At 42.8% G+C, this 27,689-nt stretch overlaps 1 protein-coding gene across 5 annotated transcripts in view; it reads left to right on the plus strand.

Moving 5' to 3' along the window:
• Window positions 1–27,689, plus strand: part of ABR (active BCR-related) — a 306,836-nt gene that overhangs the window by 88,829 nt on the left and 190,318 nt on the right. Inside the window, exon 1 of one of the 5 annotated variants that reach the window (XM_018561034.1) lies at window positions 16,834–17,431. The exons of the other annotated variants lie outside the window; for them this stretch is intronic. Within the exon in view, the coding sequence (XP_018416536.1) occupies window positions 17,264–17,431 (168 nt within the window). The 5' untranslated portion in view covers window positions 16,834–17,263. Of the gene's footprint in view, window positions 1–16,833; window positions 17,432–27,689 lie in introns of those variants that run through there. 5 annotated transcript variants of the gene reach the window in all.

Here is a 27,689-nt window from a genome sequence, read left to right on the forward strand (position 1 = left end):
AGCAATTTCAAATGCTAAGGAAATCACTTACAATGGATGCTGCTTCTTGATGTTTAAAGGTTTTTTATTTTCTGGAGAATCCGCTGGTCCCCTAAGCACTGGTCCTAATATCCTGTTTTAGAGTGCCTCCTTTCTCAAGCAAAGTGCTATGCAAAGTGCTATGCAGTCACCCTTGTGTGTGCTGGTAAGCCGTGTGTCCCCACAAACACTCAGGCTGGGTTCACACCTGCACTACACCGCACGACACCCGGGACACGCAGGCAGCGAATGCCGAGCGGCCCCATTGATTTCAATGGAGTGATATCCGCGCGGCAATCGCAGAAAAAAGGTACAAGTACAAGCTGTGTTTGGAAGCTGGCGGAATCGCTGCGGGAAACGTGCGATCTGCCTGGCGTGACTGGGGTGGCATTAGAAAATAATGGCACCCACAGCGCGATCGGCTCACACTTTGGCGACTCCTGACCATGCGGAATCGTGCACGATTGCTGCGCGGTGAGGTGTTGCCTAGGTGTGAACCTAGCCTCAGACACAGCAAATCAAGCTGCTTTCCTCCCCCCTGGCCCCCTTCTCCAAGCTAGTAGATGCACAGTTGCTGGAGTCTTCTCTGTGACCTTGTACTGGACAGGAAGTTCAGGGAAGTCAAGCTGAGAGACTTGGAAGCAGCTGTTCAGAAATATGGTGCAGATCATACTATTCCATACCTGACAGTCTTATGCAATAGGCCTGCTAGTGTTATACTTAATACAGTACTTTTTTTATTTTTTTTTGCAGAAATAGGTTGCAATGGATTTGGCACAGAAAAGAGTATTTTCTGCCAATATAGAGATAACGATGGAAAGCTGAAATTCTCATGACTTTTTCCCACTGCCTTGTTGCTATGGTTCCTCCTTAGTGATGACAAAGAAGCAAAACTTGGGCAGTGATTACATTGCAAATGCAATCAGTATGTAAGTCTCATTATCATACTGTTACCAAAGCAACAGCAACACTGTGCCCACCTCTGTAGGAGCTAGTAACACCACTAGGTGGTGGCAAACCACAACGATCTCAATAGAAAACAACCAGAAAGTTGAGAAGTTCTGTTTGGATTTTTTCAACGTATCATTGCTGCAGAGGGGTCCTGATTCCCCTTCTTTTTCTTGTACATTACAGCTCCATGTTCTGCATGCCCGGCACTATTGTGTACTCTGCTCTGGTAAAAGCTGTGTGGGAACTTCTGACTGTGCATCATTGAGATTCAGCAGGCTCTTTGTGTTGGCTGCTGTAGTTCTCAGTGTTACAGGGATAATGTATTAATGGAGTCGCCACAGGCAGTGGTCTTTCCTTTTGGCCCAAACAGTATAGCGACCATGCCCACAGCAGCTGGACCCACACAGACTTCTGGGACATATGGTCCCTGTGTTGCCTCTGCTTCCTGCCCACCGCCATTCGCCAGGAAGAAGAATGGAGCTGAAGCAGTCATGTGTCTGCTACATTACATGCCTATAAAAGGTATTTACCTAGAATTTTGAGATAAAGTGTATGTTGTACAGGGGTAGAGGGGGGGACTTTTTTGGGGGAGTGGGGGAGTTCTACCTGCAGTTGTGCTATAATTATTGGCAAAGTCCCACTGCATCACTCCAGTGAATGCGTTGTGCATTGCCACATGCTGTGGTAACTCAATGCAATAGAATGAACTGGGCCCTGCTGAACTGCCCTTGGGCTATATGAATGTCTTTGTGATGAACATACAAAGGGATGTTTAAATTACTGCTGAACCATGTCAAAGTGATATTAAAGTCAAAAAGTGTTTACGCTATTTCAGATGCTAACGAAATCACTTACAGTGGATGCTGCTGCTTGATTTTTAAAAGTTGTAGCGCCTTAAAGAATCAGCTGGTTTCCTCAGCACTGGTCCTGGTATCCTGTTTTAGGGTGGCTCCTTTCTCTTGCTGGGTCCTATAGAGCCACCCTTGTGTGTGCTGTGCTGGTAATTGTGTGTCTCCACAAACACACAGGTACAGCAAATCAAGCTACTACCCTCCTCCCTACTGCCTTCTCTAAGGTAGTACAGAACTACTGCTGGAGATTGCTCTGTCCCTTGCCAGTATCATGACATTATATTCGTTTGTCTTTGTGGTTGTTTTTTTCTAGTTGTAAACGACAGCAGTACCATGAATGAATGTCTAGTTTGTTGTATGGAACCCGTGGCATTTGTTGTTTGAGGTTTGGGTTTCATCCTCAGGCCCGTAAATGTGCCGATTTTTGAATGGTATACTGTATGTAAATTGTAACAAAGCTGTGCATGATTTCCAGAGTGTATGATAGAATACAATATGTAAAATACATAGGTAATGTTCATTTCCATTTGGATATTCATGTAGTGTTTCCAGGTGGACTGAGGGAACAAATTTACCCATGAGATGATGGTACCAGCTTTGATTGCTTCTCCACTCATTCATGACCACTTTGGTACTGGTTTTGTTTCAGTGGACTAAGTAAAGGACACAGGCCTGGTTCACACCTGGACGTTTAGTAGCGCGTTCCTACACTCTGCAAAACGCTCAAACACCGAAATCCCGTTATTTCCTATGGGTATGGTTCACACCTGGGCGTATTACAGGCCGTATGAACGCGCTACGAAACGCCCTACGCCCAAAGAAGTACAGGAGCTTCTTTGGGGCGTGTATTTGCCGCTCGTATGCATTGGGATACAGCCAGGTAGCCCTTGGAAACGCGCGTCTGTGGCGTGGTTTTTTACAGCGAATCGCAGTAAAAACGTGCGGGACGAAACGCGCATATTCGATACACCTAGGTAGGAACCCAGCCTAAACAGTGAATTTCCTTAGCACCTAAATACATTTAATTGGGAAGTAAATTTTTAGCCTCCCCATGTTTTTCAAGCAAACGCAAAAAAAAAAAATAATCAAGGACATTATGTCCTCAATTTCTTTTGCTTGTTGCTTGAATGATGGATAATGGGGAGTTCTATATACAGTGCATTTAGAAATGATTCAGAACCCCTTTTCAATTTTGTTATATTGCAGCCTGATACTACTATTTTTTTTTCTTATTAATCTCCACTCAGTACCCCATATTGACAAAGTGAAAACAGAATTTTAGAAATGTCTGTGAATTTATTAAAAATAAAAAACTGAAATATCAAATGTAATTAAGTATTCAGACCCTTTAATCGGTACTGTGTTGAAGCATCTTTGGCAGCAATTACAGCCTGTAGTCTTTTTGGGTATGACGCAACAAGCTTTGCACACCTGGATTGGGGGATTTTCTGCCATTCTTCTTTACAAATCCTCTTAAGCTCAGTTAGGTTTGCTAGAGACCGTCAGTGGGCAGCCATTTTCAGGTCTCTTCAGAGATGTTTAATAGGGTTCAAGTCAGGGCTCTGGACATTCACAGAGTTGTCCCTAAGCCACTCCTGTGTTGTCTTGGATGTGTGCTTAGGATCAGTGTCATGTTGGAAGGTGAACCTTTGGCCCAGTCTGAGGTCCTGAGCGCTGTGGAACAGGTTTTCATATCTATGTACTTTGCTCCATTCAGCTTTCCTTCAACCCTGACCAGTCTCCTATTCCCTGCTGCTGAAAAACACCCCCACAGCATGATTCTCCCATCATCATGCTTCACTGTTGGAATGGTATTGGGCAGGTGATGAGCAGTACCTGGTTTACTCCAGACATAACGTTTAGAATTGAGGCCAAACAGTTCAATCTTGGTTTCATCGGACCAGAGGATCTTCTTCCTCACAGTCTGGGATTCCTTCAGGTGTTTTTTTTTCGTTGCTATCTCCAAGCGGTCTTTCATGTGTTTTGCACTGAGGAAAGGCTTCCGTCTAGCCACTCTGCCATAATGGCCAGATCAGTGTAGGGCTGCAGTGATGGCTGTCCTTCTGGAACTTTGTCCCATCTCCACACAGGATCTGTGGAGCTCAGTCAGAGTACCATCAGGTTCTTGGTCACCTCTCTTACTAAGGCCCTTCTGCCCCAATTGCTCAGTTTGGCCAGGCGATCAGCTCTTGGAAGAGTCCTGGTATTGCCAAACTTCTTTCATTTGAGAATTATGGAGGCTCTTGGGAAGTGCAGCAGAGATTTGTTGTAGCCTTCCCCAGACCTGTGCCTTGCAATAATCCTGTCTCTGAGTTTTGCAGGCAGTTCCTTTGACCTCATGGCTTTTGCTATGATACAGTATGCATTGTCAGCTGTGAGGCCTTCTATAGAGGGTTGTGCGTCTTTCCAGATCATGTCCAATCAATTTAATTCAAGACAGGAGCACTCCAATCAAGGTGCAGAAACATTTCAGCAATGATCAAAAGAAATGGGAGGCACCTGAGCTAAATTTCAAGTGTTGTTGCACAGGGTCTGAATACTTCTGCCAATGTGATATTTCAGTTTTTCCTTTTTCATACATTCCCAAACATTTCTAAAATTCTTTTTTCACTTTGTCATTATGGGGTACTGAGTGTAGATTAATGAGGAAAAAACGAATTTAACCAGTTGACATCCGCGGTGTTAAACCCCCTTCCCATCCAGGCCATTTTTCAGTATTCAGCGCTGCGGTACTTTAACTGACATTTATTCCGTCATGCAGCGCTGTACTGAAATTAATTTTATACCCTTTTTTGGGGACAGATAGAGCTTTCTTTTGGTGGTATTTATTCACCACTGGGGGTTTTATTTTTTTACTATATTAAGGAAAAATTACCGAAATTACCGCGAACGAGCACATATAGGCGATCGGCGGGCTATGGACCCGCTGGTCGCCTATATGTGTGACACCCGGTACCGGGTGTGTGCATTGTCGGGTCTTTTCTGCCTGGAGAGGATGCTCTGATATGGTTTTCATGGGGTATGTTTTTTTTTAAATTGTGCATCCCTTTTCCCACATAGAAAGTTTTATGAGCTCAGTAGGCACAGTGCCCATCTATTAGTAGCTTTACTCAGCCGCTGATATTTATTTTTCCAGCATCATCTAGAGGTGTGTTTGTGTAAGGGGGGGAGGATGTGATGTCATTTTTAAAGCAGTCATATCCTCTTGTTGGTCATTTTGGCAGGATCACTAGTTACATAGTTACATAGTATTTGAGGTTGAATAAAGACATTAGTCCATCAAGTCCAACCTATTAGGATCTCATTCTAGGAGTACCCGTACCCCTGTATATTACGGTCCCTTAAGAAATCGTCCAAAAGTTTCTTGAACAATTCCACATTATTTGCTGAAATCATCGCCTGTGGCAGTGAGTTCCAGACCCTAACTGATCTTACTGTGAAGAACCCCCTTCGCCCCTTGTGCTGGAATTTTTTTTCCATCAATTTTAGGTGATGGCCTCTAGTTTTTGTAACGGAGTTAATTTTAAACAGTTTATCGCTAATGTTGCTACCACCATTAAACATTTTGTACATGGAAATCATATCCCCCCTTAATCTCCTCACCTCTAATGTGAACATGTTTAAATTTAGTAGCCTATTTGTCTTTGTGGTTGTTTTTTTCTAGTTGTAAACGACAGCAGTACCATGAATGAATGTCTAGTTTGTTGTATGGAACCCGTGGCATTTGTTGTTTGAGGTTTGGGTTTCATCCTCAGGCCCGTAAATGTGCCGATTTTTGAATGGTATACTGTATGTAAATTGTAACAAAGCTGTGCATGATTTCCAGAGTGTATGATAGAATACAATATGTAAAATACATAGGTAATGTTCATTTCCATTTGGATATTCATGTAGTGTTTCCAGGTGGACTGAGGGAACAAATTTACCCATGAGATGATGGTACCAGCTTTGATTGCTTCTCCACTCATTCATGACCACTTTGGTACTGGTTTTGTTTCAGTGGACTAAGTAAAGGACACAGGCCTGGTTCACACCTGGACGTTTAGTAGCGCGTTCCTACACTCTGCAAAACGCTCAAACACCGAAATCCCGTTATTTCCTATGGGTATGGTTCACACCTGGGCGTATTACAGGCCGTATGAACGCGCTACGAAACGCCCTACGCCCAAAGAAGTACAGGAGCTTCTTTGGGGCGTGTATTTGCCGCTCGTATGCATTGGGATACAGCCAGGTAGCCCTTGGAAACGCGCGTCTGTGGCGTGGTTTTTTACAGCGAATCGCAGTAAAAACGTGCGGGACGAAACGCGCATATTCGATACACCTAGGTAGGAACCCAGCCTAAACAGTGAATTTCCTTAGCACCTAAATACATTTAATTGGGAAGTAAATTTTTAGCCTCCCCATGTTTTTCAAGCAAACGCAAAAAAAAAAAATAATCAAGGACATTATGTCCTCAATTTCTTTTGCTTGTTGCTTGAATGATGGATAATGGGGAGTTCTATATACAGTGCATTTAGAAATGATTCAGAACCCCTTTTCAATTTTGTTATATTGCAGCCTGATACTACTATTTTTTTTTCTTATTAATCTCCACTCAGTACCCCATATTGACAAAGTGAAAACAGAATTTTAGAAATGTCTGTGAATTTATTAAAAATAAAAAACTGAAATATCAAATGTAATTAAGTATTCAGACCCTTTAATCGGTACTGTGTTGAAGCATCTTTGGCAGCAATTACAGCCTGTAGTCTTTTTGGGTATGACGCAACAAGCTTTGCACACCTGGATTGGGGGATTTTCTGCCATTCTTCTTTACAAATCCTCTTAAGCTCAGTTAGGTTTGCTAGAGACCGTCAGTGGGCAGCCATTTTCAGGTCTCTTCAGAGATGTTTAATAGGGTTCAAGTCAGGGCTCTGGACATTCACAGAGTTGTCCCTAAGCCACTCCTGTGTTGTCTTGGATGTGTGCTTAGGATCAGTGTCATGTTGGAAGGTGAACCTTTGGCCCAGTCTGAGGTCCTGAGCGCTGTGGAACAGGTTTTCATATCTATGTACTTTGCTCCATTCAGCTTTCCTTCAACCCTGACCAGTCTCCTATTCCCTGCTGCTGAAAAACACCCCCACAGCATGATTCTCCCATCATCATGCTTCACTGTTGGAATGGTATTGGGCAGGTGATGAGCAGTACCTGGTTTACTCCAGACATAACGTTTAGAATTGAGGCCAAACAGTTCAATCTTGGTTTCATCGGACCAGAGGATCTTCTTCCTCACAGTCTGGGATTCCTTCAGGTGTTTTTTTTTCGTTGCTATCTCCAAGCGGTCTTTCATGTGTTTTGCACTGAGGAAAGGCTTCCGTCTAGCCACTCTGCCATAATGGCCAGATCAGTGTAGGGCTGCAGTGATGGCTGTCCTTCTGGAACTTTGTCCCATCTCCACACAGGATCTGTGGAGCTCAGTCAGAGTACCATCAGGTTCTTGGTCACCTCTCTTACTAAGGCCCTTCTGCCCCAATTGCTCAGTTTGGCCAGGCGATCAGCTCTTGGAAGAGTCCTGGTATTGCCAAACTTCTTTCATTTGAGAATTATGGAGGCTCTTGGGAAGTGCAGCAGAGATTTGTTGTAGCCTTCCCCAGACCTGTGCCTTGCAATAATCCTGTCTCTGAGTTTTGCAGGCAGTTCCTTTGACCTCATGGCTTTTGCTATGATACAGTATGCATTGTCAGCTGTGAGGCCTTCTATAGAGGGTTGTGCGTCTTTCCAGATCATGTCCAATCAATTTAATTCAAGACAGGAGCACTCCAATCAAGGTGCAGAAACATTTCAGCAATGATCAAAAGAAATGGGAGGCACCTGAGCTAAATTTCAAGTGTTGTTGCACAGGGTCTGAATACTTCTGCCAATGTGATATTTCAGTTTTTCCTTTTTCATACATTCCCAAACATTTCTAAAATTCTTTTTTCACTTTGTCATTATGGGGTACTGAGTGTAGATTAATGAGGAAAAAACGAATTTAACCAGTTGACATCCGCGGTGTTAAACCCCCTTCCCATCCAGGCCATTTTTCAGTATTCAGCGCTGCGGTACTTTAACTGACATTTATTCCGTCATGCAGCGCTGTACTGAAATTAATTTTATACCCTTTTTTGGGGACAGATAGAGCTTTCTTTTGGTGGTATTTATTCACCACTGGGGGTTTTATTTTTTTACTATATTAAGGAAAAATTACCGAAATTACCGCGAACGAGCACATATAGGCGATCGGCGGGCTATGGACCCGCTGGTCGCCTATATGTGTGACACCCGGTACCGGGTGTGTGCATTGTCGGGTCTTTTCTGCCTGGAGAGGATGCTCTGATATGGTTTTCATGGGGTATGTTTTTTTTTAAATTGTGCATCCCTTTTCCCACATAGAAAGTTTTATGAGCTCAGTAGGCACAGTGCCCATCTATTAGTAGCTTTACTCAGCCGCTGATATTTATTTTTCCAGCATCATCTAGAGGTGTGTTTGTGTAAGGGGGGGAGGATGTGATGTCATTTTTAAAGCAGTCATATCCTCTTGTTGGTCATTTTGGCAGGATCACTAGTTACATAGTTACATAGTATTTGAGGTTGAATAAAGACATTAGTCCATCAAGTCCAACCTATTAGGATCTCATTCTAGGAGTACCCGTACCCCTGTATATTACGGTCCCTTAAGAAATCGTCCAAAAGTTTCTTGAACAATTCCACATTATTTGCTGAAATCATCGCCTGTGGCAGTGAGTTCCAGACCCTAACTGATCTTACTGTGAAGAACCCCCTTCGCCCCTTGTGCTGGAATTTTTTTTCCATCAATTTTAGGTGATGGCCTCTAGTTTTTGTAACAGAGTTAATTTTAAACAGTTTATCGCTAATGTTGCTACCACCATTAAACATTTTGTACATAGAAATCATATCCCCCCTTAATCTCCTCACCTCTAATGTGAACATGTTTAAATTTAGTAGCCTCGTCTCGTAGCTCTGGTCCTCCATACCCCTAATTAGTTTGGTTGCCCTTCGCTGGACTTTTTCCAACTCAAGGACATCTTTTCTTAGTACTGGTGACCAGAACTGGACCGCGTACTCCAGATGAGGTCGAACCAATGATCTATAAAGTGGCAAAATTATAGACTTGTCCCTGCAATACATCCCCTTTTTAATACAGGACAAGACCCTGCTAGCTTTGTTTACAGCAGCCTGGCACTGCAAACTACCTTTCAGTTTGTGGTCTACAATGACCCCCAAATCCTTCTCCATTTCTGACTTCCCCAGCGGCATACCCATAATTGTATAACCCATTTGTTTATTTTTAATTCCAAAGTGCATTACTTTGCATTTATCGACATTAAACCTCATCTGCCACATTAATGCCCACTCCCCTATTTTATCCAGGTCCTCCTGTAATGTTATAGTGTCTAAGTCCGTGTCTATTACCCTCCCTATTTTGGTGTCATCCGCAAACACGGAAATATCGCTGTTAACACCCTCCCCGATGTCATTAATAAATAAGTTGAACAATATGGGACCCAGCACAGAACCCTGAGGCACACCGCTCATTACACTAGCCCAGTCTGAAAAGGTGCCATTTACAGATACCCTCTGGACACGTTCCCGTAGCCAGTTCTCTATCCACGTACACACCACCTCATCTATGCCCATAGCCCTCAGCTTGTGTAGCAAGCGTTTGTGTGGTACCGTATCAAAAGCCTTTGAGAAATCCAGATATACCACATCTACCGGCTTACCTCCGTCCATATCTCTACTTACCCCCTCATAAAAAGTTAGCAAGTTAGTTGCAAGTTAGCAAGTTAGTTGTCATTCTTTTAATGACACTTTTATATTTAAATAGTTTGAAAACAACTTTTGAAATTCCGTAAACATCTTACAGAGATTTTAGCAAGTTTTAGATCTAGTTTAAATAGGGTTTTTTATTATTTGTTTGGAGTTTTTGTGTCTGTTTTGGAGCAAAGTGTAATCCATCTTCCCAGCTCACAAATTGAGAAGGTGGTTTATGTCAGAAGGAAAAAGTCCTAGGAGTACAGAGACTATATACTGTCTCTATACAGTACATGGAGTACATCTCCTAGGAGTATAGAGACTATATACTATCACTATACAGTACATGGAGTACAAGTCCTAGGAGTACAGAGACTATATACTAGCACTATACAGTACATGGAGTATATGTCCTAGGAGTACAGAGACTATATACTAGCACTATACAGTACATGGAGTACATGTCCTAGGAGTACAGAGACTATATACTATCACTATACAGTACATGGAGTACCAGTCCTAGGAGTACTGTGACTATATAATGTCACTATACAGTACATGGAGTACAAGCCCTAGGAGTACAGAGACTATATACTATCACTATACAGTACATGGAGTACAAGTCCTAGGAGTACAGAGACTATATACTTTTACTATACAGTACATGGAGTACAAGTCCTAGGAGTACAGAGACTATATACTATCACTCTACAGTACATGGAGTACAAGTCCTAGGAGTACAGAGACTATATACTATCACTATACAGTACATGGAGAACAAGTCCTAGGAGTACAGAGACTATATACTAGCACTATACAGTACATGGAGTACATGTCCTAGGAGTACAGAGACTATATACTATCACTATACAGTACATGGAGAACAAGTCCTAGGAGTACAGAGACTATATAATGTCACTATACAGTACATGGAGTACAAGCCCTAGGAGTATGGAGACTATATACTATCACTATACAGTACATGGAGTACCAGTCCTAGGAGTACCGTGACTATATAATGTCACTATACAGTACATGGAGTACCAGTCCTAGGAGTATTGTGACTATACTGTCACTATACAGTACATGGAGTATGAGTCCGCCATAAGGTCTTATAAGTTCTGGCTGAGTGAAGGAGGTTCTCGTCCAAGATTTTACAATACATGGCCCCATCCATTGGCCCCTCAATGCAGCAAAGTTGGTCTGTACCTTTTAGCAGGGAAATAGCCCCAAAGCATAATGTATCCACCTCCGTGCTTGACTGTAGGGATGGTGTTCTTAGGGTCATAGTCAGGTTTTTTCTTCCTCCAAACACGGCGAGTTGAGTTAATGCCAAAGAGCTCAATTTTGGTCTCATCTGACCGCAGCACTTTCTCCTAATCCTTCTCTGAATCATTTACATGTTCATTGGCAAACATCAGACGGGCCTGTACATGTGCCTTCTTGAGGAGGGGGACCTTGCGGGGGCTGCAGGATTTCAATCCATGGCAGTGTATTGTGTTACCAATGGTTTGTTTGGTGACTGTGGTCCCAACTGTATTGAGATCATTCACAAGCTCCTCCCGTGTACTTCTGGGCTGATCCCTCACTTTTCTCATGATCATCCTTACCCCATGAGGTGAAATCTTGCGTGGAGCTCCAGACCGAGGGCGATTGATGGTTATTTTATATTCCTTCCATTTGCGAATAATCGCTCCACCAGTTGTTTCCTTCTCGCCTAGCTTCTTACTGATAGTCTTGTAGCCCATTCCAGCCTTGTGCAGGTCTACAATCTTGTCCTTAACGTCCTTTTGACAGCTCTTTGGTCTTGCCCATGTTGGTGAGTTTTGAATGGAAGAGATTCTGTGGACAGGTGTCTCTTTATATACATAACGAGTTGTCGTTAGGAGCTCCTTCTTAAATTGGCAGGACTAATCTGTGTACCACGTAGCCGCTCTGTGGGAGCCAGATTTATTGTTGGTTGGTAGGGGATCAAACACTTATTTTACTCACTGAACTGCAAATCAATTTATAACATTTGTATCATGTGTTTTATCTGGATTTTTGGTTGATATTCTGTTTCTATCATTTAAAATACACCTAAGATAAAAATTATAGACCTTTCATTTCTTTGCAAGTGGGCAAACTTACAAAATCTGCAGGGGATGAAATCATTATTTTCCTCACTGTACTGTCCCTATACAGTACATGGAGTATAAGTCCTAGGAGTACAGAGACTATATACAATCACTATACACTACATGGAGTAAAAGTCCTAGGAGTACAGAGACTATATACCTACACTATACAGTACAGTCCTAGGAGTACAGAGACTATATAATGTCACTATACAGTACATGGAGTACCAGTCCTAGGAGTATTGTGACTATACTGTCACTATACAGTACATGGAGTACAAGTCCTAGGAGTACAGAGACTATATACTATCACTATACAGTACATGGAGTATAAGTCCTAGGAGCACAGAGACTATATACTATCACTATACAGTACATGGAGTATAAGTCCTAGGAGTACAGAGACTGTTTACTATCACTATACAGTACATGGCGTACAAGTCCTAGGAGTACAGAGACTATATACTATCACTATACAGTACATGGAGTATAAGTCCTAGGAGCACAGAGACTATATACTATCACTATACAGTACATGGAGTATAAGTCCTAGGAGTACAGAGACTGTTTACTATCACTATACAGTACATGGCGTACAAGTCCTAGGAGTACAGAGACTATATACTATCACTATACACTACATGGAGTACAAGTCCTAGGAGTACAGAGACTATATACTAGCACTATACAGTACATGGAGTATAAGTCCTAGGAGTACAGAGACCATACACTGTCACTGTACAGTACATTGAGGAGTTAATAAAGAATAAAGAGACTTTATACTGCCGCTGTATGTTTTGAGCATAATAAGTTTTACAGCAAAAAACAATGTTGTCTGTCTTATGTATTTCCTTTTGGAGAGTAATAAACACATCTTCCATGGAAGTATAGTCTGTATTTTCACATGCTATTTCAGAACTTCCTTTTAAATGACATTCAGTCTATTTTACTGTTCAAAATGTTAGCCATCAATTCTTCTGAAGTCTTCTGAGATGTGTTGTTACTTGGCGGAAACACTGACCTTTGGAACAGCATGAGTTTATATTGCAGAACATTCCGCATGTGCCGGTTACGCACACCATTACAAAGTGCATAAATATCTGATATGAAATCATTTCTGATATTACAGCTCAGAATGCGGTTTACATCTCCTGTTAGTGTGGTGGCCGTTGAATTCGATTTTGTGAGCTTCAAATGCAGTTTCTGTCTTTAGAGTGAACATGTGCCCAGATCATACATACTAAGGTATTTCTGTATTCTGTAGAAACAGAGAGAGAACTTTAAAACAAAGCCCCATTTATGACTTTATATATAAGCATTGTGGGAAAATTTACGTTTAAGCTTCACAACACAGGCAGTGAAATCTTAGCTCTTTTTCAATGTGAGCAGAATCTTGCTAGCCTGCCAGCCCTCCACCCTAAATACACAGCAGATGTAAGAAACCAATTGAAACCCACTTTTAGGGCCGGTTCACACCACAAAGTCCACGTTCAAGTGCGTTCAGTCTCTGGAATGCAGGGAGCCGGCCGGCTTGCGTTCCAGAGGCCGAACGCACTGGAACGCGGAGTTTGTGGTGTGAACTGGCCCTCAGGGCTCCTTCACACCAAGTGTATTGAGCTTTGTTGATTTAGTAGAGATCCATGCAAGGGCACTGAAAGAACATTTGTTCTGTATGTGTCCTGTTTACACCATACCAATGCAATGGTTTGCATTGCAAAAAAATGCAACATGTCTGCATTTTTATGCAATGCGTAACACATACTACAGTGCATAGCACAGTGTTGAAATACACTTTTTTTTTGTTAACGTTAGTTAGAAAGTAAACACTACAATGTGCTCTTGTAACACATTGTAGTGTGGGTGTACAATGCTTACCATCTTGTCTTGAATTGTATTGTGATTGGAAGGTCTTCTTTATATTGTAAAGCGCTGCACAAACTGTTGGCGCTATATAAATCATGTATAATAATAATAATAATAATTGTCCATAATCAGGGCACTGGTGCACTTTTGGTGCAGCTAATCCCTGCATATCAGGGGATTTTTTTTTAAATTAGTGTAAATCTCGAATTATGCATCACAACTGCTTTAATTCGTGTAAATCTTCGTCATGAATCACAACTGCTTAGTTTCCAGAATTGCAGCCCCCACACATCATGCAGGTTTTCAGGGAAGTATTTAAATGGAACTACAACCCCCTAACACCCCATTCACACCTAGGCGTATTGTAATATGCGCATCTGTCGCGCGACCGTCACACGTCTTTTTTTACCTCGATTCGCGGTAAAAAAGTCACGCGATTCCAAAGGCTACTTGGCTGTATCCCAATGGAAAACGCCCTACAAAACAGCCCAAAGTAGTCCCGGGACCTTTTCAGGCGTGGGCCGTTTTGTAGGGCGTTAGGGACGGGCGGAAATACGGCGAGGTGGGAACGAGGGCATTGACTACAATGCAATTTATATTTTTGACCGTTTTGTAGAGCGTTCGTCGAGCGTAGAACGCCCTACAAAACGGTCAGGTGTGAACGCAGCCTAACACTTACATCCTAGGAATGTGCCATCTTGGCCTCTATTTGGATTGCAGTTGCCATGATGCTGCACATGTGATCAGCTATGACACCAGTCATTTGAGGGTTTGGAAGTTTGGTTGAGAGCTCCTAAAGCACACTGGCATTCTTGACAGCTGGCATGCCTTAAAAGTAACAGTTTTGGCACACAATAAAATTGGTGGGTAATGTTCCTCTTAAAAGCAATAAATCTGAACAGCCTTATTCTAAATCTACAGTAGTCCAGGGTCCTTTGCTGTTATGAGTACTTCACTGTTATTGTACACTGTGAGCTCCTCACAGGCATCTGTATCAGGATTTCTGTCTTCACTTGCCCCATGATTGTTTTGGGCCATTGACCCAAATAGCCAGAGTCAGCCAGGCAGCTAGTATTTTGAGGACAGGGCCAGCAGCAATATCTAACTGCCACTGATGACATTGCATATTTGCAGTCCAACAGGAGAGACCAAATATAAATTATTCTTGTATTAGTTCTTTGAGTCCTTTTAAGTCCACACTTCCCTGCTGTAAGCCCTGATAAAGGGGGAGTTTTGTTACCCCCAAAATGCATTGGCTGTTTTTTACTTTGTTCATATTGTGAACAATTAGAAACATATTTCACTCTTTCACCTGTTTGGTTTGGCACTCATTCCTGTATGTCTACGCACTGTAGGGTCAGCAGTGATGGCTTACATACCTCTCTAAATTGGACCATTCTCCCCTTGCAGCTCAAATTTTAAATGCAGATATTTACTGGGGATAATCACAGGCCACAGATTCCCTGATCTGACAGTTTCCCATAGCACCTGCTATTTATTGAACTGGGATACCATAGTGAATAATGGTTTGTCCAATACATGCCCAGAGCTACAGATGGAAGCAACCATTATTTTTGATATTGTCTCCTGCCACAGTTGTATGTTTAACAGGTTGCTGGAAGTGTAGAAACACTGTACAAGCCCTGGTCAGACAAGTCAGTGTAATCTGTCACGATTTTTGCCCTGATAAAGGGACCCTGTGCGGTTCAGAAACGTTAGCTATATTATACTTGTGACGTTGTTCTACAATAAAAAGAACTTTTGAATTCCATTTTACGAGTGCTGGTGATCTTCATTACTATCATCAGTGTAATCTGTAAGGTGTGAGCCCTGGCATGGGTGGTGGATTCCAAGGGGAGGGTCCCCAACAAGTTGAAGCACTTACCTGATGTCCTAAGCTCTATTGGTTCGTCATAATCGGAAGCTGGCCAATCAGGAAGCCAGGCGCCCAGCTTTCTGATTGGTCGGGAAGCCGGCTTCAAGCTCCCTCGTCCCCTCACGACGAGGAAGCATGGAGCCAGCTTCCCAGCCAATCAGGAAGCCGGGAAGCATTACACAGCGCCCGGCTTTCTGATAGGCAAGAAAGCCGGCTCCATGCTTTCTCAACAAGTACTCGTACTCGCCCAAATGCTCCGATGCCTAGCCCGATACTTCCGGTATCAGGAAGCCGAGCAGCGCGTCATTACAAGCTGTCTGGCTTCCTGATTGGCCGGAAAAGCCAGCTTCATGCTCTCTCATCACAAGGAACTGAAGGAACTTGTGATGAGGGAGCATGGAGCCGGCCAATCAGGAAGCCGGGCAGCATGTAATGACGTGCTGCCCGGCTTCCTGATACCAGAAGTTTCGGGCTAGGCATCGGAGCATTCGGACGAGTACTTGTCCAAATACTCGGTATCGGTGCAATCCTACTAAACAGCATGGATAAGGGTGTCTCCCATTCCAGGCTATTTCATGCTGATAGCTGGCATGTGCCGCTGTTTGAATACCTGAACAGTAACTGCAGCTGATTTGGCTACAGTCACTGTTCAACCGACAATTCGCATCCTAGCTCCTTCGCCTTCAGGGCCACCCAGGGATCACATTTCAGGCGAGTCAGCAGGGCCAGATAAAATGTGAGCAGTGTATGGCCAGCTTAATGGTATAGCAGCCTGTAAGGTTCAAATGGAATCTCTGAAGAGGAGAGAGGGACATGCTTTTTTTTCTATAGATTTACAGTAAATTAATAAATCCCTGTGAATCCTTAAAAGATAACTGATCAGCACTAGACAGCTCTGCGAATACTGTTAATTATCCGTTGCAGGTTAAGCACCGCTTTAAATTATCACCTAAAATTGCATTAAAATTTCCTTTACCAAATTGCGCACTGATCTTGGTGAAACAATCAGCAATACTGCAAGTGGGAATACTAATCAGTTTGATGTCATTTTGTACATCTGTTGTTTTATGTTTCTTCTCTGCTAGTATGGGAAGGGAAATGTCATTAGCTCATTATCTGGTTATTCCTGTCTTACAACAACTGAATAGGGAAGATGATTCTATAATGCTACAGGGCTACGTATCCGGGGCACCACAAGTACCCAGTAAGCCTCATCAGACAACTACATGCATCATGCATGTGTTTCCTTTCATCATGGTCTGTGGGATATGAGGGGTTACTGGCAGCCCGATGAAGAAACAGCAGCAGCCCCGCCTGTATAGGCCTGCCCAACAAGACAGCATTTCCTGTGTGCGCTGCGAAGCCAGTTCAAACACAGCAGGGAAAGTTCAATGAGCAAGGCAAGCCGATATCAGCAGAAAAGCCTCAGTTGTGACACAGGACAGTGTGAGCGCTGCACTGCTGCTGTGTAGGGTTAACTGAAGCAGCCGAAGAAGAATACAGCAAAAAAAAAGGAAGAGGCTTTGAGGAAGTGATAGAAATTTCCCAGCTCCCCCTCCTTTCATCTTGCTTAGTGCTAGAAGTGAAATTACAACAGCTCTGAAGACTTGAGACACACACAGACGAGATGATGGGAGAATAGGTGCTCCTAACATTAAGAAGGGCCTTGACAGATTTGTGGAGGGAGATATTCGACATGGTCCTCCTAGCTTTGCCAGGGAAAATGTGCAGCAGACAAGCATGACATGTACCTGCTGGTCTTCCTCATCTGGAGAAATTGGGCATAGACCATTATGGAGAACATTCCGCCAACTGCTATACCAGGTATGGAGCCAGAAGAGGAGGCCATCAGCTTTTTGGACCGGGTACTGGAGGATGAGGACATCTTTTACTTAGAAGATTCGGATTGCAGAACTCCTACGAGTCCTGATGGGCCATCTAGTTTTTCAGAAACCTCCAAGGTAAGTTCAGAGGAACTGAGGGGACCTCATTTGCTCTCTCGGATCACCTAAAGGGAATGTTTTAGAACTCGCCTAATAAGTGAGATGTGGTTCTTTGACGGTTCCACTAAATAATGCACTGCTTTAATCTTGTTCTTTGTGGTAACTGAGGACCCGAGTTGCAAAACATAAATGCTCAGTTCTCACTTCTGTTGTTGGAAACTTTAGGTCAAAGATGACCATCGGCGTTCAGTGTTTTAGGGGGCGCAGAGATTGTATGCTTACCATTCATCAGGGACTACGCAACTGCAAATACATTACTAACCTCAGTAGTTTTCTTTTTCTAATGTGTTCTTCCTTTCATTTGACAGCAGAATACAGTGATGTGAACTGGGATTAAATGTATGTTCAATCTAATCATAGGTTTTAAAATTTAAATGTAAAAAAAAAGTGAAGTACATGCATTTTAAGGAAGTGATCCAGGAACAATGACGTCCTCCATGCTCTGAACTAGAGATCTTTTTGTGCTGAAAGTTGTAGTGCCAGAACACCTCCATCTCCTCAACAACACTCTGCAGTCGGCCCGTCACTGGCTAAATCCCTATAGACTGCTGTGGAGCCGACAACTAATTCTGGTTGGAGGTTCAGGGTATGAGGCCAAAGTTTACTGGCGCTGTAGCTTTTAAGACTGTGCATCGAGGGTATAGAGGTTAATGTAATGGGCATCATTATATGCTATTTCCCTAGTCAAGGTCTCTACGGTCCCTGAAGTATTCCTAGAGTTTTGCACATGGTTATGGATACTGAGACACATCCACATGGGGCATATCAAATACAGTTACATACATAGAGTACTTTTTAAAATGATGCTGCTGTATACTCTAACACAGTGCTTCTGAATGCAGACCTCGAGTCCTATAAACTGTACCGGCTGTGCAGGTAACTTCCCTAATAAATGCAGTCATTGGGGTCTAGCAATGTGACTTCACTATTTGGATTGATATTCACAAAACATGAACTATTCATCATACTTAAGCACAGGTTTGGGAAACACTGGTCTAGCTCTGTGAAGGATTAGCTAATGAAGTTATTCTGGGTGATTGAAGACATCATTAAAAAAAACGTGGGATAACTCTGGTGCTTGATGCTGAGTGGTTGAGCTCTGTGTGGGCCTGTATTATATTCTTTCTCCTTGAGTCAGTTATTTAAACCCCTACTGCCAAGCCGACTTCTACTATACAACTTAATTTATTTATATTGGCTATTTTTATGTTAGCTGTAAGATTTTGTGAAAGGCAAAAATCAAAACCATCCTTTTGCAAGGTATCCCAAACATATGCTTCTTCCTAATATGGCCACTTTTAACTTAAGTAATCGCTAAGATATTAGCTGGTGATCCTGCCATTCCCCCTTCCCTTATAACCCTATCTCCAGTGCAGGACCGACAACGCAATTTAGCTGCTACTAAAGCTACTAAAATGGTTAATCCCCTACGTGGTGTTGGTACCCAGGAGCTGTGTGCTCAGTATGCATGCATGGCTATTCCATTGCACACTCCTTCTACTGTGCATGCATGGTTATTGTGTGCGGCAGTTTCCGTTGGTGCACCTGCACGGTTTTGTGCATAGTGCCGATAATGAGGCAGGATACCTCTACTGCACATGCGCCATTATTGTGTCTGGCAACTCCCTCTAGCTCGCATTCTTGACGTTATTAATTTTGCAAATCTGACACCCCGCCGCTGACAGAAAAGGACCATTAAAGGAGAACTATGAGGTGAGTGCTTTTCACTCACCTCATAGTTCTAGCCGACCTGTGACAATGAGAATTAGCGGGGAGGAGTCCGGTGACGTCGATGTCCGTGACGTCACCGGATCTCCGACGGGACTCCCGTAAGACCCGGAAGCCGGCGGAGAGGTGAGTTTTCATTTTTGATCAAAAGAATTTGAATCGATCAAAAATTTTAACGATTAAACGAGAAATGAATCGTTAATTTCCGCAGCCCTAGTCGTAAATAATCCTTCAGAAAGTGATTGGAAATGCAGTAATTGTAGATAAGCACATGCTGCCCTGCTACTATCCTATTTCATTACCCTGATGATAATGAGCCGTGTGGGGTGTTTATAAGCCACAGGACCCACGTGGGACTTCAGACATCTCAGAGTTAGAAAAATGTTCCCAAAGAAAAGTTTGTTTTTTCTACTGCAAGAAAGGAATATCCTGACCACAGGATATGACAGCATTTTGTAACTGCTACAAAGTGCATGACATAGTGCAGCAGTCTGCCTCTCCATGTGTCTTGATGGGCATATGAAGATAAAGCAATACGCTTTGCTGGAGGATTACTGTCAAATGGCAGCAGTTATCAGGTGGGGGTCAGTGTGGTTGGTCCCCAGCAAAGAGATTGTGTCTAGGAACAAGGAAGGTAACTGTACCATTTATTACTACATTTGGACAGCCGTGGACAGATGCAGCCGCTGTCACTATAGCATTAACTTGAATGGGCATCTGTACGGACACACCTGAGTCTCCTAAAAGCAAGAATCCCATGTGTATGAGGCCTAAGGGATTTATCTGATAGGGATATACTTAGAGCATTTTCAATGACCTGTGCCAGCTGCCTCTTAAACAGTTGCCTCCTACAATAGAGATATATCTCGTGCCTACAAAATTATTCAAATCTCACATGTATTTAAGTCATTCAGGATAGTTCATGAAATTATTTGTTGATAGTTTTCAGCAGGATTAAATGATAGCATTGCCTGATTGTAGGACACGGATGATGTGCGATTTCTGTGTCCTAGGTGCCATATAAGTCAACACGGTGTAAACATCAGATGTGTCCCGGAGATAGTTTTGCATAGGCCTGTGCTTGTATCAAGATTCTTGTACTGTGTAAAGCAGTCACACTACGTAGCCAGGTGAGAGGTATAAAGAGGAGGGGTGACCCTAGCGTGCTCTAACCAAGCCTACTGTGACTCGGCAGCCAAATAAAGTGTGATTAGATCACACAATCCTATGGGTGGGGATCTGCACTACCATGCCTAGATTAGTAAAATAAAGGCAAGCTGTTTTCAGATTGTGAGCTTCTGTTTACAGTAGGTAGGCAGGTGCCATTTTTTAACGGCCTCGTCTCTGAGTATCTAAAAGACTTTTCTGACTTCCAGCCTTAATAACGCCGACATATTTAAACAAGTGCAGTCCAAGGCTTTCCATTCTGCTGCTTCGGCAGGCGGGGAGAGGAAGAATGAACAATCATTTGTGTATTTCCAAAACAGAACAGCCTGTTTATGATCTTATTATAGCATACTAAAGGGTGAATCACACTGCTTTGCTAAAAGTGAGACTGTACTACCTCTTCCCCTAGCTGCATGGTGAAGGAAAGGGTTTGATGAAATTAAAGCTGAACTCTGGGCAATGTGCAGAGCTACCCTCACCTGCATGGGTAGTACCACTGCAGAAGGAGTTGAATTTTCCCCATAGTTCAGCTTTAAGTGATGCTGTTGCTTTCCCCTGCTATAGTAAAGCACGGGTTCATTTTAGAGTGAATCTGACCTGCCTTTAGACAGGTTAGTACAGTGCCCTGTAGCATTTTGTATTCTAGGCCCAGGTTGCCCAAATTGAGTTGAAATAATAAGATCTTTCTGCTCCCTCACCTGACCTTTATAGAGCCAACTCACCCCTTCAACAGATGCATACTTACCAAAATCTAGCACCCATGGCCTCCTGCGTTTGTTTACATCCTAAGTAGTCCTCCCAGTTCTGGCTGCACATTCACAGTCGAGCTCTATGATCTTCTATGGGGCTTGTCTAGCTCTGTCTCCTGGTCTATCCTCTTCTCTACTGCCACTATGTCTGTCAAATACCAGAGCCACTATTGCCCATTGAAGTTGTTGCAGTGACAGATCAATAAAAGTGGTCAGGGCCTACTATAAATGTATCCAGGCTTTGTCAGCTTGACATAAACACAGTTGCAGCAGAAATTTGTGTGGTTTTCCCGAAGACTAAAAATCCCAGCATGCACTGCTTCTGAATACAATTATGGGCCCTGGTTATGCTTTGACTTCTCGTAGTAGTCCAAATAAAACGGGTGGAAATTGTTGGTTTATGAGCCTCAAGTGTTGTGTGGTGATATACAAAGCGTAGTTACCCTTCATTAGTTACATTTTAGTGACATTGTTGAAGAGCTGATTGCTTGATGTGGACTGTCTTGTTTGCATCACCTGATTTATTTATCTATTACAGTTATTTATAAAATTAAGTCAATTTATGCAACACTTTACATGCTGTACGTACAGTTTGGTCCCTGCCCTCAAGAAGCTTTCAGTCTAAGGTCCCTATCTCACATACATACAGGACCAATTTAGACGGGAGACAATTAACCTTCCAGCATGTCTTTGGAGTGTGAGTGGGAACCGGAGGAAACGCATGCAAGCACAGGGAGAACATGTAAACTCCAGGCAGGTAATGTCCTACTTGGGTTTCGAACAAAGAAAGCCACTCAAACCTCTAACTTCCCTGCTTGCATACGTGCTCCAGAAATCCGTGGATCAGCCAGTGAACCAGCATTTTACCAAGGAAGTTGGCAATGACAACTAATATATCTCTCTTGTGACAGGTTTTCTTAAAAGAGCACTCCAGTGCAGTCAAATGTTCAGCGTTACCGCTAAGAGATAATGTATGTTTGAAACTAACTCTGTTAACATTCCGTCAGAAAAAAAGGTAACTGGGGTAAAAATTGTTCTGGTCGATGGTTGAATTGATGAATGCAATGTGATTGAACAGTTGTTGGAAGCATTATTGCATCTGAAAAAAAGCTCTGTACGTGGGAAGTTAGACTAAAGGCTACATTCACACTTGCCACTTGCATTATTGTCCTCTGTATGTTGAGGAAAATCTATCAGGCTAGATGCTGTGTTTATGCTTCTAGATGCTTTGAGTCACATGTTTATGTGCGTTTACATGCATATGCACTTAAATGCATCTGGTACCAAATCTTGGAATCAAAACACGTTTACATTTGCAACAAAACTCAAGTGGCAAGTGGGAATGAAGCCTAAGTTCCAGTGTTGGAACCTGTTTTACTGGAACATTAATACACACCTGAAAATTACATTGATGATAAAATCTAGCACAATGGTCCTCGTGGTCCTATAGTAAGAGATGGAGTATTCCCAGCAACGAGTTAAGAAAACAAAAAATACTCATGCTAAATAAACAATCATAATTAATTTCATGGTTGTGCCAGCGGCACCATCCTTTTCTGCTGATTGGAATCTCCTACCTGTTATTTTGCAACACATTTTAGTTGTCCAAAAGGGTTTTTTGGGATTAAAGAAGAACTCTGGGTAAAACTTTTCTTAACCCTTGCAGTGGGGCTAGCCACTAGACCAGAACAGTGCTTGTTTTGATCTAGGGAGGGTAAGGGAAATTCACCCCCTTTCTATTTGTCTTGGTGACAGTTATCACTGGGACTACACGTGGAAAAATCTAAAATTTTGAATTGCCATCTGTACAGCAGTAGAGGGGAAATCTTCCAATTGGGAGAATCGCTTTGGTGACTATTGGTGATTACCCCTCACTTCCTGTTGTATCTACATGGAAGGGAAATCTCTTAAATGCAACTCAGATGATAAAAAAAAACCTGACAGGGGTTTTACTTTATCCAAAATTGTTTTTTTTTAAAGTCATCTTTAGATACTTGATGATTTAGGGGACCTTAGACCGCTGCAGAGGACGGGGAGAGAGGCTGGAAGGACCAGTCTAAGAACAAGCCGGGTCTTCATGATTCAGGTGAATATCACTTTTTTTTAGCACATAGACATAAACGAGCAGTTAGCCCTTGGAGTGCAGGGGTAGCCCAACTTCAAGGGTTTTGGCCTGAGTTCTTCTTTAAGTGTGTCTATTCCTTTTGAATGGGCCAATGCACCAAGATGCAAAAAAAAAATGAGAGATGACTGTTATTTCTAACATAGCACACCACATTGTACAGCATGTGCATTGTTACTGGTGTACTGCAGTGTCAGTGCCTTGGCCGCTTCTGGCATAGTGTGTGGAGGTTTCATTCACAATGCTTGGCGTGTTATTATACAGGATTTATATAGCGCCAACAGTTTACGCAGCGCTTTACAATATAAGGAAGACATTACAATCACAATTCAAGACAGGATGGTAAGGAGGGCCCTGCCCGTGAGGGCTTGTTATCTAAAAGTGTTGCAGTAAAACACAGTAAAACATTACGAGAATGCATTGAATTGAGCGGGCCTTTAAATATTGGGTATTAGTTCTGAGCAGGTTACATGTACCTAGGTATAAAAAGATGATTCTATGTACTGTCTGTACTGTAAATAAGAGAAAGCCGTAATTACACTTTTCAGTGGCTTTGACAGTTTCTGCTGGTTGATTGTTAAGGATTGTGTTTGCTCTTCTGCTTCCTGTTCACATCATGTGACCAGGAAGTGTTTGCTCTTCTGCTTCCTGTTCACATCATGTGACTTCCAGTTTCCGGTCAGCTTAACTCTTCTCACAGTTAGTGAGCCCAATGCAGAATCAGCAGCCACTTGTCAGTGCAGAGCACAGTGTTTATGAAATTGAATATTGGGGGGTAAGAAAGCCCATTGGTATGGCGAATAAAGATATTATAACAGATGAAAGGTAAACAGGACTTGCAACTGTTTATTTACAGCCAGTATCAACACAAATCATTTTTAGAAGGAAACCGAGACAGAAAATTTCATCTTTACGAAGAATTGAAAGGCGTGTAGTTTAGAGAAATTCGATGCATGTTAGAATTTTATAAACGCTGTCATTATAAGATTTCTTGGATTTCAGCCGGTTACAGAAAAACCTCATCCTGCACAGATGTAATTATGGCCGTGTACTCTACATTCTATCATTCTTCACCAAACTAAAATACAGTGCTCTGGAAATCTTTAGGCTGCATTCACACCAGCAGCTGCGCTACAATGACGAGCCGCTGGTGTGCGTTAGCATTCACAGTGCCGATGCACTGATTCCGGCACTGTGACTGTTAACATTATTGAAATGTCACAAGTGACATTTCATTAGGTTCTATGATCAGAGAACAGTGTGATGCTGTTGGACCATGCCACGGCCCACTGCCCTGAAAAAAATACTACTGCCTGCAGTCTTTTTTTTCTTCTTTTTTCAGCACACACCACTGCAAGATGGTGTTGTGAACTCCATCTGAAACAAGGCAAAATAAAATCAAAATAAGCAATTTCAGTACAGGAGAGGAGCCTGTACATCTGTGCAAGACGGGAAGGAAAGGCTGGCGTTCCGCTTTAAGGCCGTATTCACACCAAATTTCCTGCCTGGAGGACATCTCACATAATCTAGCCCTTTCCTCCCCGGGCTTGACGATCCCAAGTCCAGCCCTCTCAGGCATTAGATTTCAGTTCTTCCAATATTGGAGGATCAGCATCACAGCTCTCTGTTTTCTGCCTTCCTCTCCTACCAGTCATGATTTGCCTGCATTGTATAGAGAAGCACGGCGGAGACCGAGTAATGATGCCACTGGGTTTCAAATGCTGTAATGAAAACAGCTTTTTCTAAAATAATTAAATTAGTATGTTGGGGGGTCATAAGCAGATAAAACCTCACAATTTAAAAAAATATATATTACAGTGACGTTTCCTCTGGCTTCTGTAGTGTAGGGGGTGATGTCATCATCCTCCGACAAGGATCCCTGGGGTTGCAGAGAAGACATTGCGGTGCAGTGCTGGCATTGTCATCTAAGTGATTTGGGGAACACTACATCCCCCACAGATTGCCTGAAAGAGGATGATGTCACCCTCCCCTAGGCATCGTGGGCAGAAGCCAGGGTAAAGGTGAGTATACTATCTAACTCTTCCCCCTTTTACTTTTTTCCACTGGTTTAACAAGGAGGGGTGGATGCAAATGTAAACAGTAGATTTTAGATGCAAGGTCCACTTTAGGGCAGGTTCACACCATTTTCCAGATCAGAGCTGGTCCGGAAAATGGTGTGAAACTGCAGCGCAGTTCCAGGGCATTCCAGACCAGACAAAATGAGACATGCAGTATTTGTCTGGTCTGGTCTGGAACGGACTGTGCTGGTGTGAACAGAGACAAGAAATAGCCTAGGGATACATTAGGATGCATTTTGGGTCCGGAAACAATCTGGTCTGGTCTGGAGATGATCTGGCTGAGGAGTGAATGGGTCCTTAGTCCATTTAAAACTATATATTCAACTAAAACTACCCTGCACACAGTGTGAGAGTTGCTGCGTGATTTCACCTCAGAATAAATAGCATTATTACCCTGTTACAAAAATGTAAAAATAACGACTCCACTAGCAGGATACACCAGTCATAAAAGTATATTACAGGGCACTCATTAAAACAAGAAGTGCTGTGTTAAGGGTAGTGACAGACTACATCATATCTGCCATCTTTTCTCATTTTGTCTACCGTTACACCTTAACTGTCAAAGGATTAGTAATTTTTGATTAGTCACTCGAGTGTGTAGGAAACGTCTACCACACCTCGTACTCGGGCACATCACTGCAATTTTGTGTGTGACCTCTCTGCCTCCAGCAAAGGAGGAGTAAGGTCACCTTACTGGCTCATTGACCAGTCAGCAGGTAGGAGACATAGAAAGCTGTAAAACTGCTGTACGGAGCAGTAAAGCGATCATAATGGTTGTTGGGTCTGAAAAGAGTGTGGCAATCACAAATGTGTGACTGGTAAAACAGTTCCCATGTAAAGCTGCCCATACACCTTATCGGACGACACTTTTCGTCAGATGATCAAACCGTTGTACAATTGTCGTATGGCGGCCCCATAATGCCCCGATTATCGCAAGGTTCAATTAGCCATAATTAAAGAAAAGCACCTGGACGAATTGCGGTAATCAAGCGCACGTATTTTTGTTTGCGCATGAGCAGTGTAGATCGTACGATTTTTGACGTACGGAAACGCCACTAACCTTGCAATAATCGTACGATCGACCAAAGTTTTCAAACATGCTTGAAAGTCAAAAGTCGTACGATTGTACAGTATTTGCGGTTGTACACCGCCCATACACCATGCGATTATCGGACGAAAACACGATTGCATACGATTATCGGATCGTAAGGTGTATGGGCACCTTAAGTGTTTGGACTGTGAATTTTGACGTTTGCCTTAATTAGCTCCATTTGAACTAATTAAGACCCCTTGCTTACCAAGGTAGTAGATGTACTCTTGCCAGATCATACTGCAAAGTTGGGAATGTCTGACCATTCCCTGTAGCTCTGCAATGTGAATAGATAATTCTGGTGTCTTTGAGCCTATAGGTTATTTGTTGGCTACATATTGGATCACACAGTCCTATAGTTTGTGAACATGCTGCCATGTGCTGGGGGAATGGCTAAAAAAAAAAATCTAATACGCCAGAGCTACATTCCATTTTATCATGCAGTCATGGTCACCTTACTGGATAAATGATTGAACAGAGTGGGAATTGCATGTTTTCGTTCTTGTACACCCTTTACATTAATCCTCCTGTAGAAAGAGATGATGAGCAGGCAGAACCTGTCATCCGTTCACACCTCATTGCCAGATTTTACAGTATTATGTAGAAAGTGGCATAACTCCTTTTCCATTCTCGTGGAGCTGCCAAGACTTCCAGCCCGCCACAGAACAATGGTGTTTCTGTTAGCTCACCACTGTCTGGCCACGTCACACTTCACATGTATCCTCCAAACTTTCCACTTCTGTGCAGGACAGGTAAACCTCCAGAGATCACAATTCACTGAACACTGCTCCCTTCATCCTCCAAAGCTCAATCCTTTAACAGTCCCTCACGTTTCTGAGGGACTGTTAAAGAACAACTCCGGGGAATTAAAAAAAAAAAACTTGCAGTGGGGCTACCCCCGCTCTTCAAGGGTTAAAGTGACATTAAACCCTCAGATTTTTTTAAATAAACCAATACTGTAATGTGTGCCTTTCTGTAATCCATGGTAGTTTCCCTTCTCTTTGCTGCTCTTCCTTTTAAATCCTCATGTCTTCTCATGCTGGGGGAGAACTTCCCTTTGCAGCTGAGTGCCTCTTCCTGTAGTGCTGGCTCAGGTTGTGAACCTTCACACAGACACCATGTATCCATTTCAGAGACAAGGCAGTCTGCTGCAAAACAGAAGTTCTGCCCAGCATGAGAACAGATACAGATTTAAAAGGAAGAGCAGCAAAGAGAAGGGAAACAACCATGGATTACAGTAAGGCGCACATTACAGTATTGGTTTATGTTAAAAAATCTGAGG

Source organism: Nanorana parkeri, unplaced genomic scaffold, assembly GCF_000935625.1.
Source record: "Nanorana parkeri isolate BGI_ZX_2015 unplaced genomic scaffold, ASM93562v1 scaffold494, whole genome shotgun sequence".
Lineage (NCBI taxonomy): Eukaryota > Metazoa > Chordata > Amphibia > Anura > Dicroglossidae > Nanorana > Nanorana parkeri.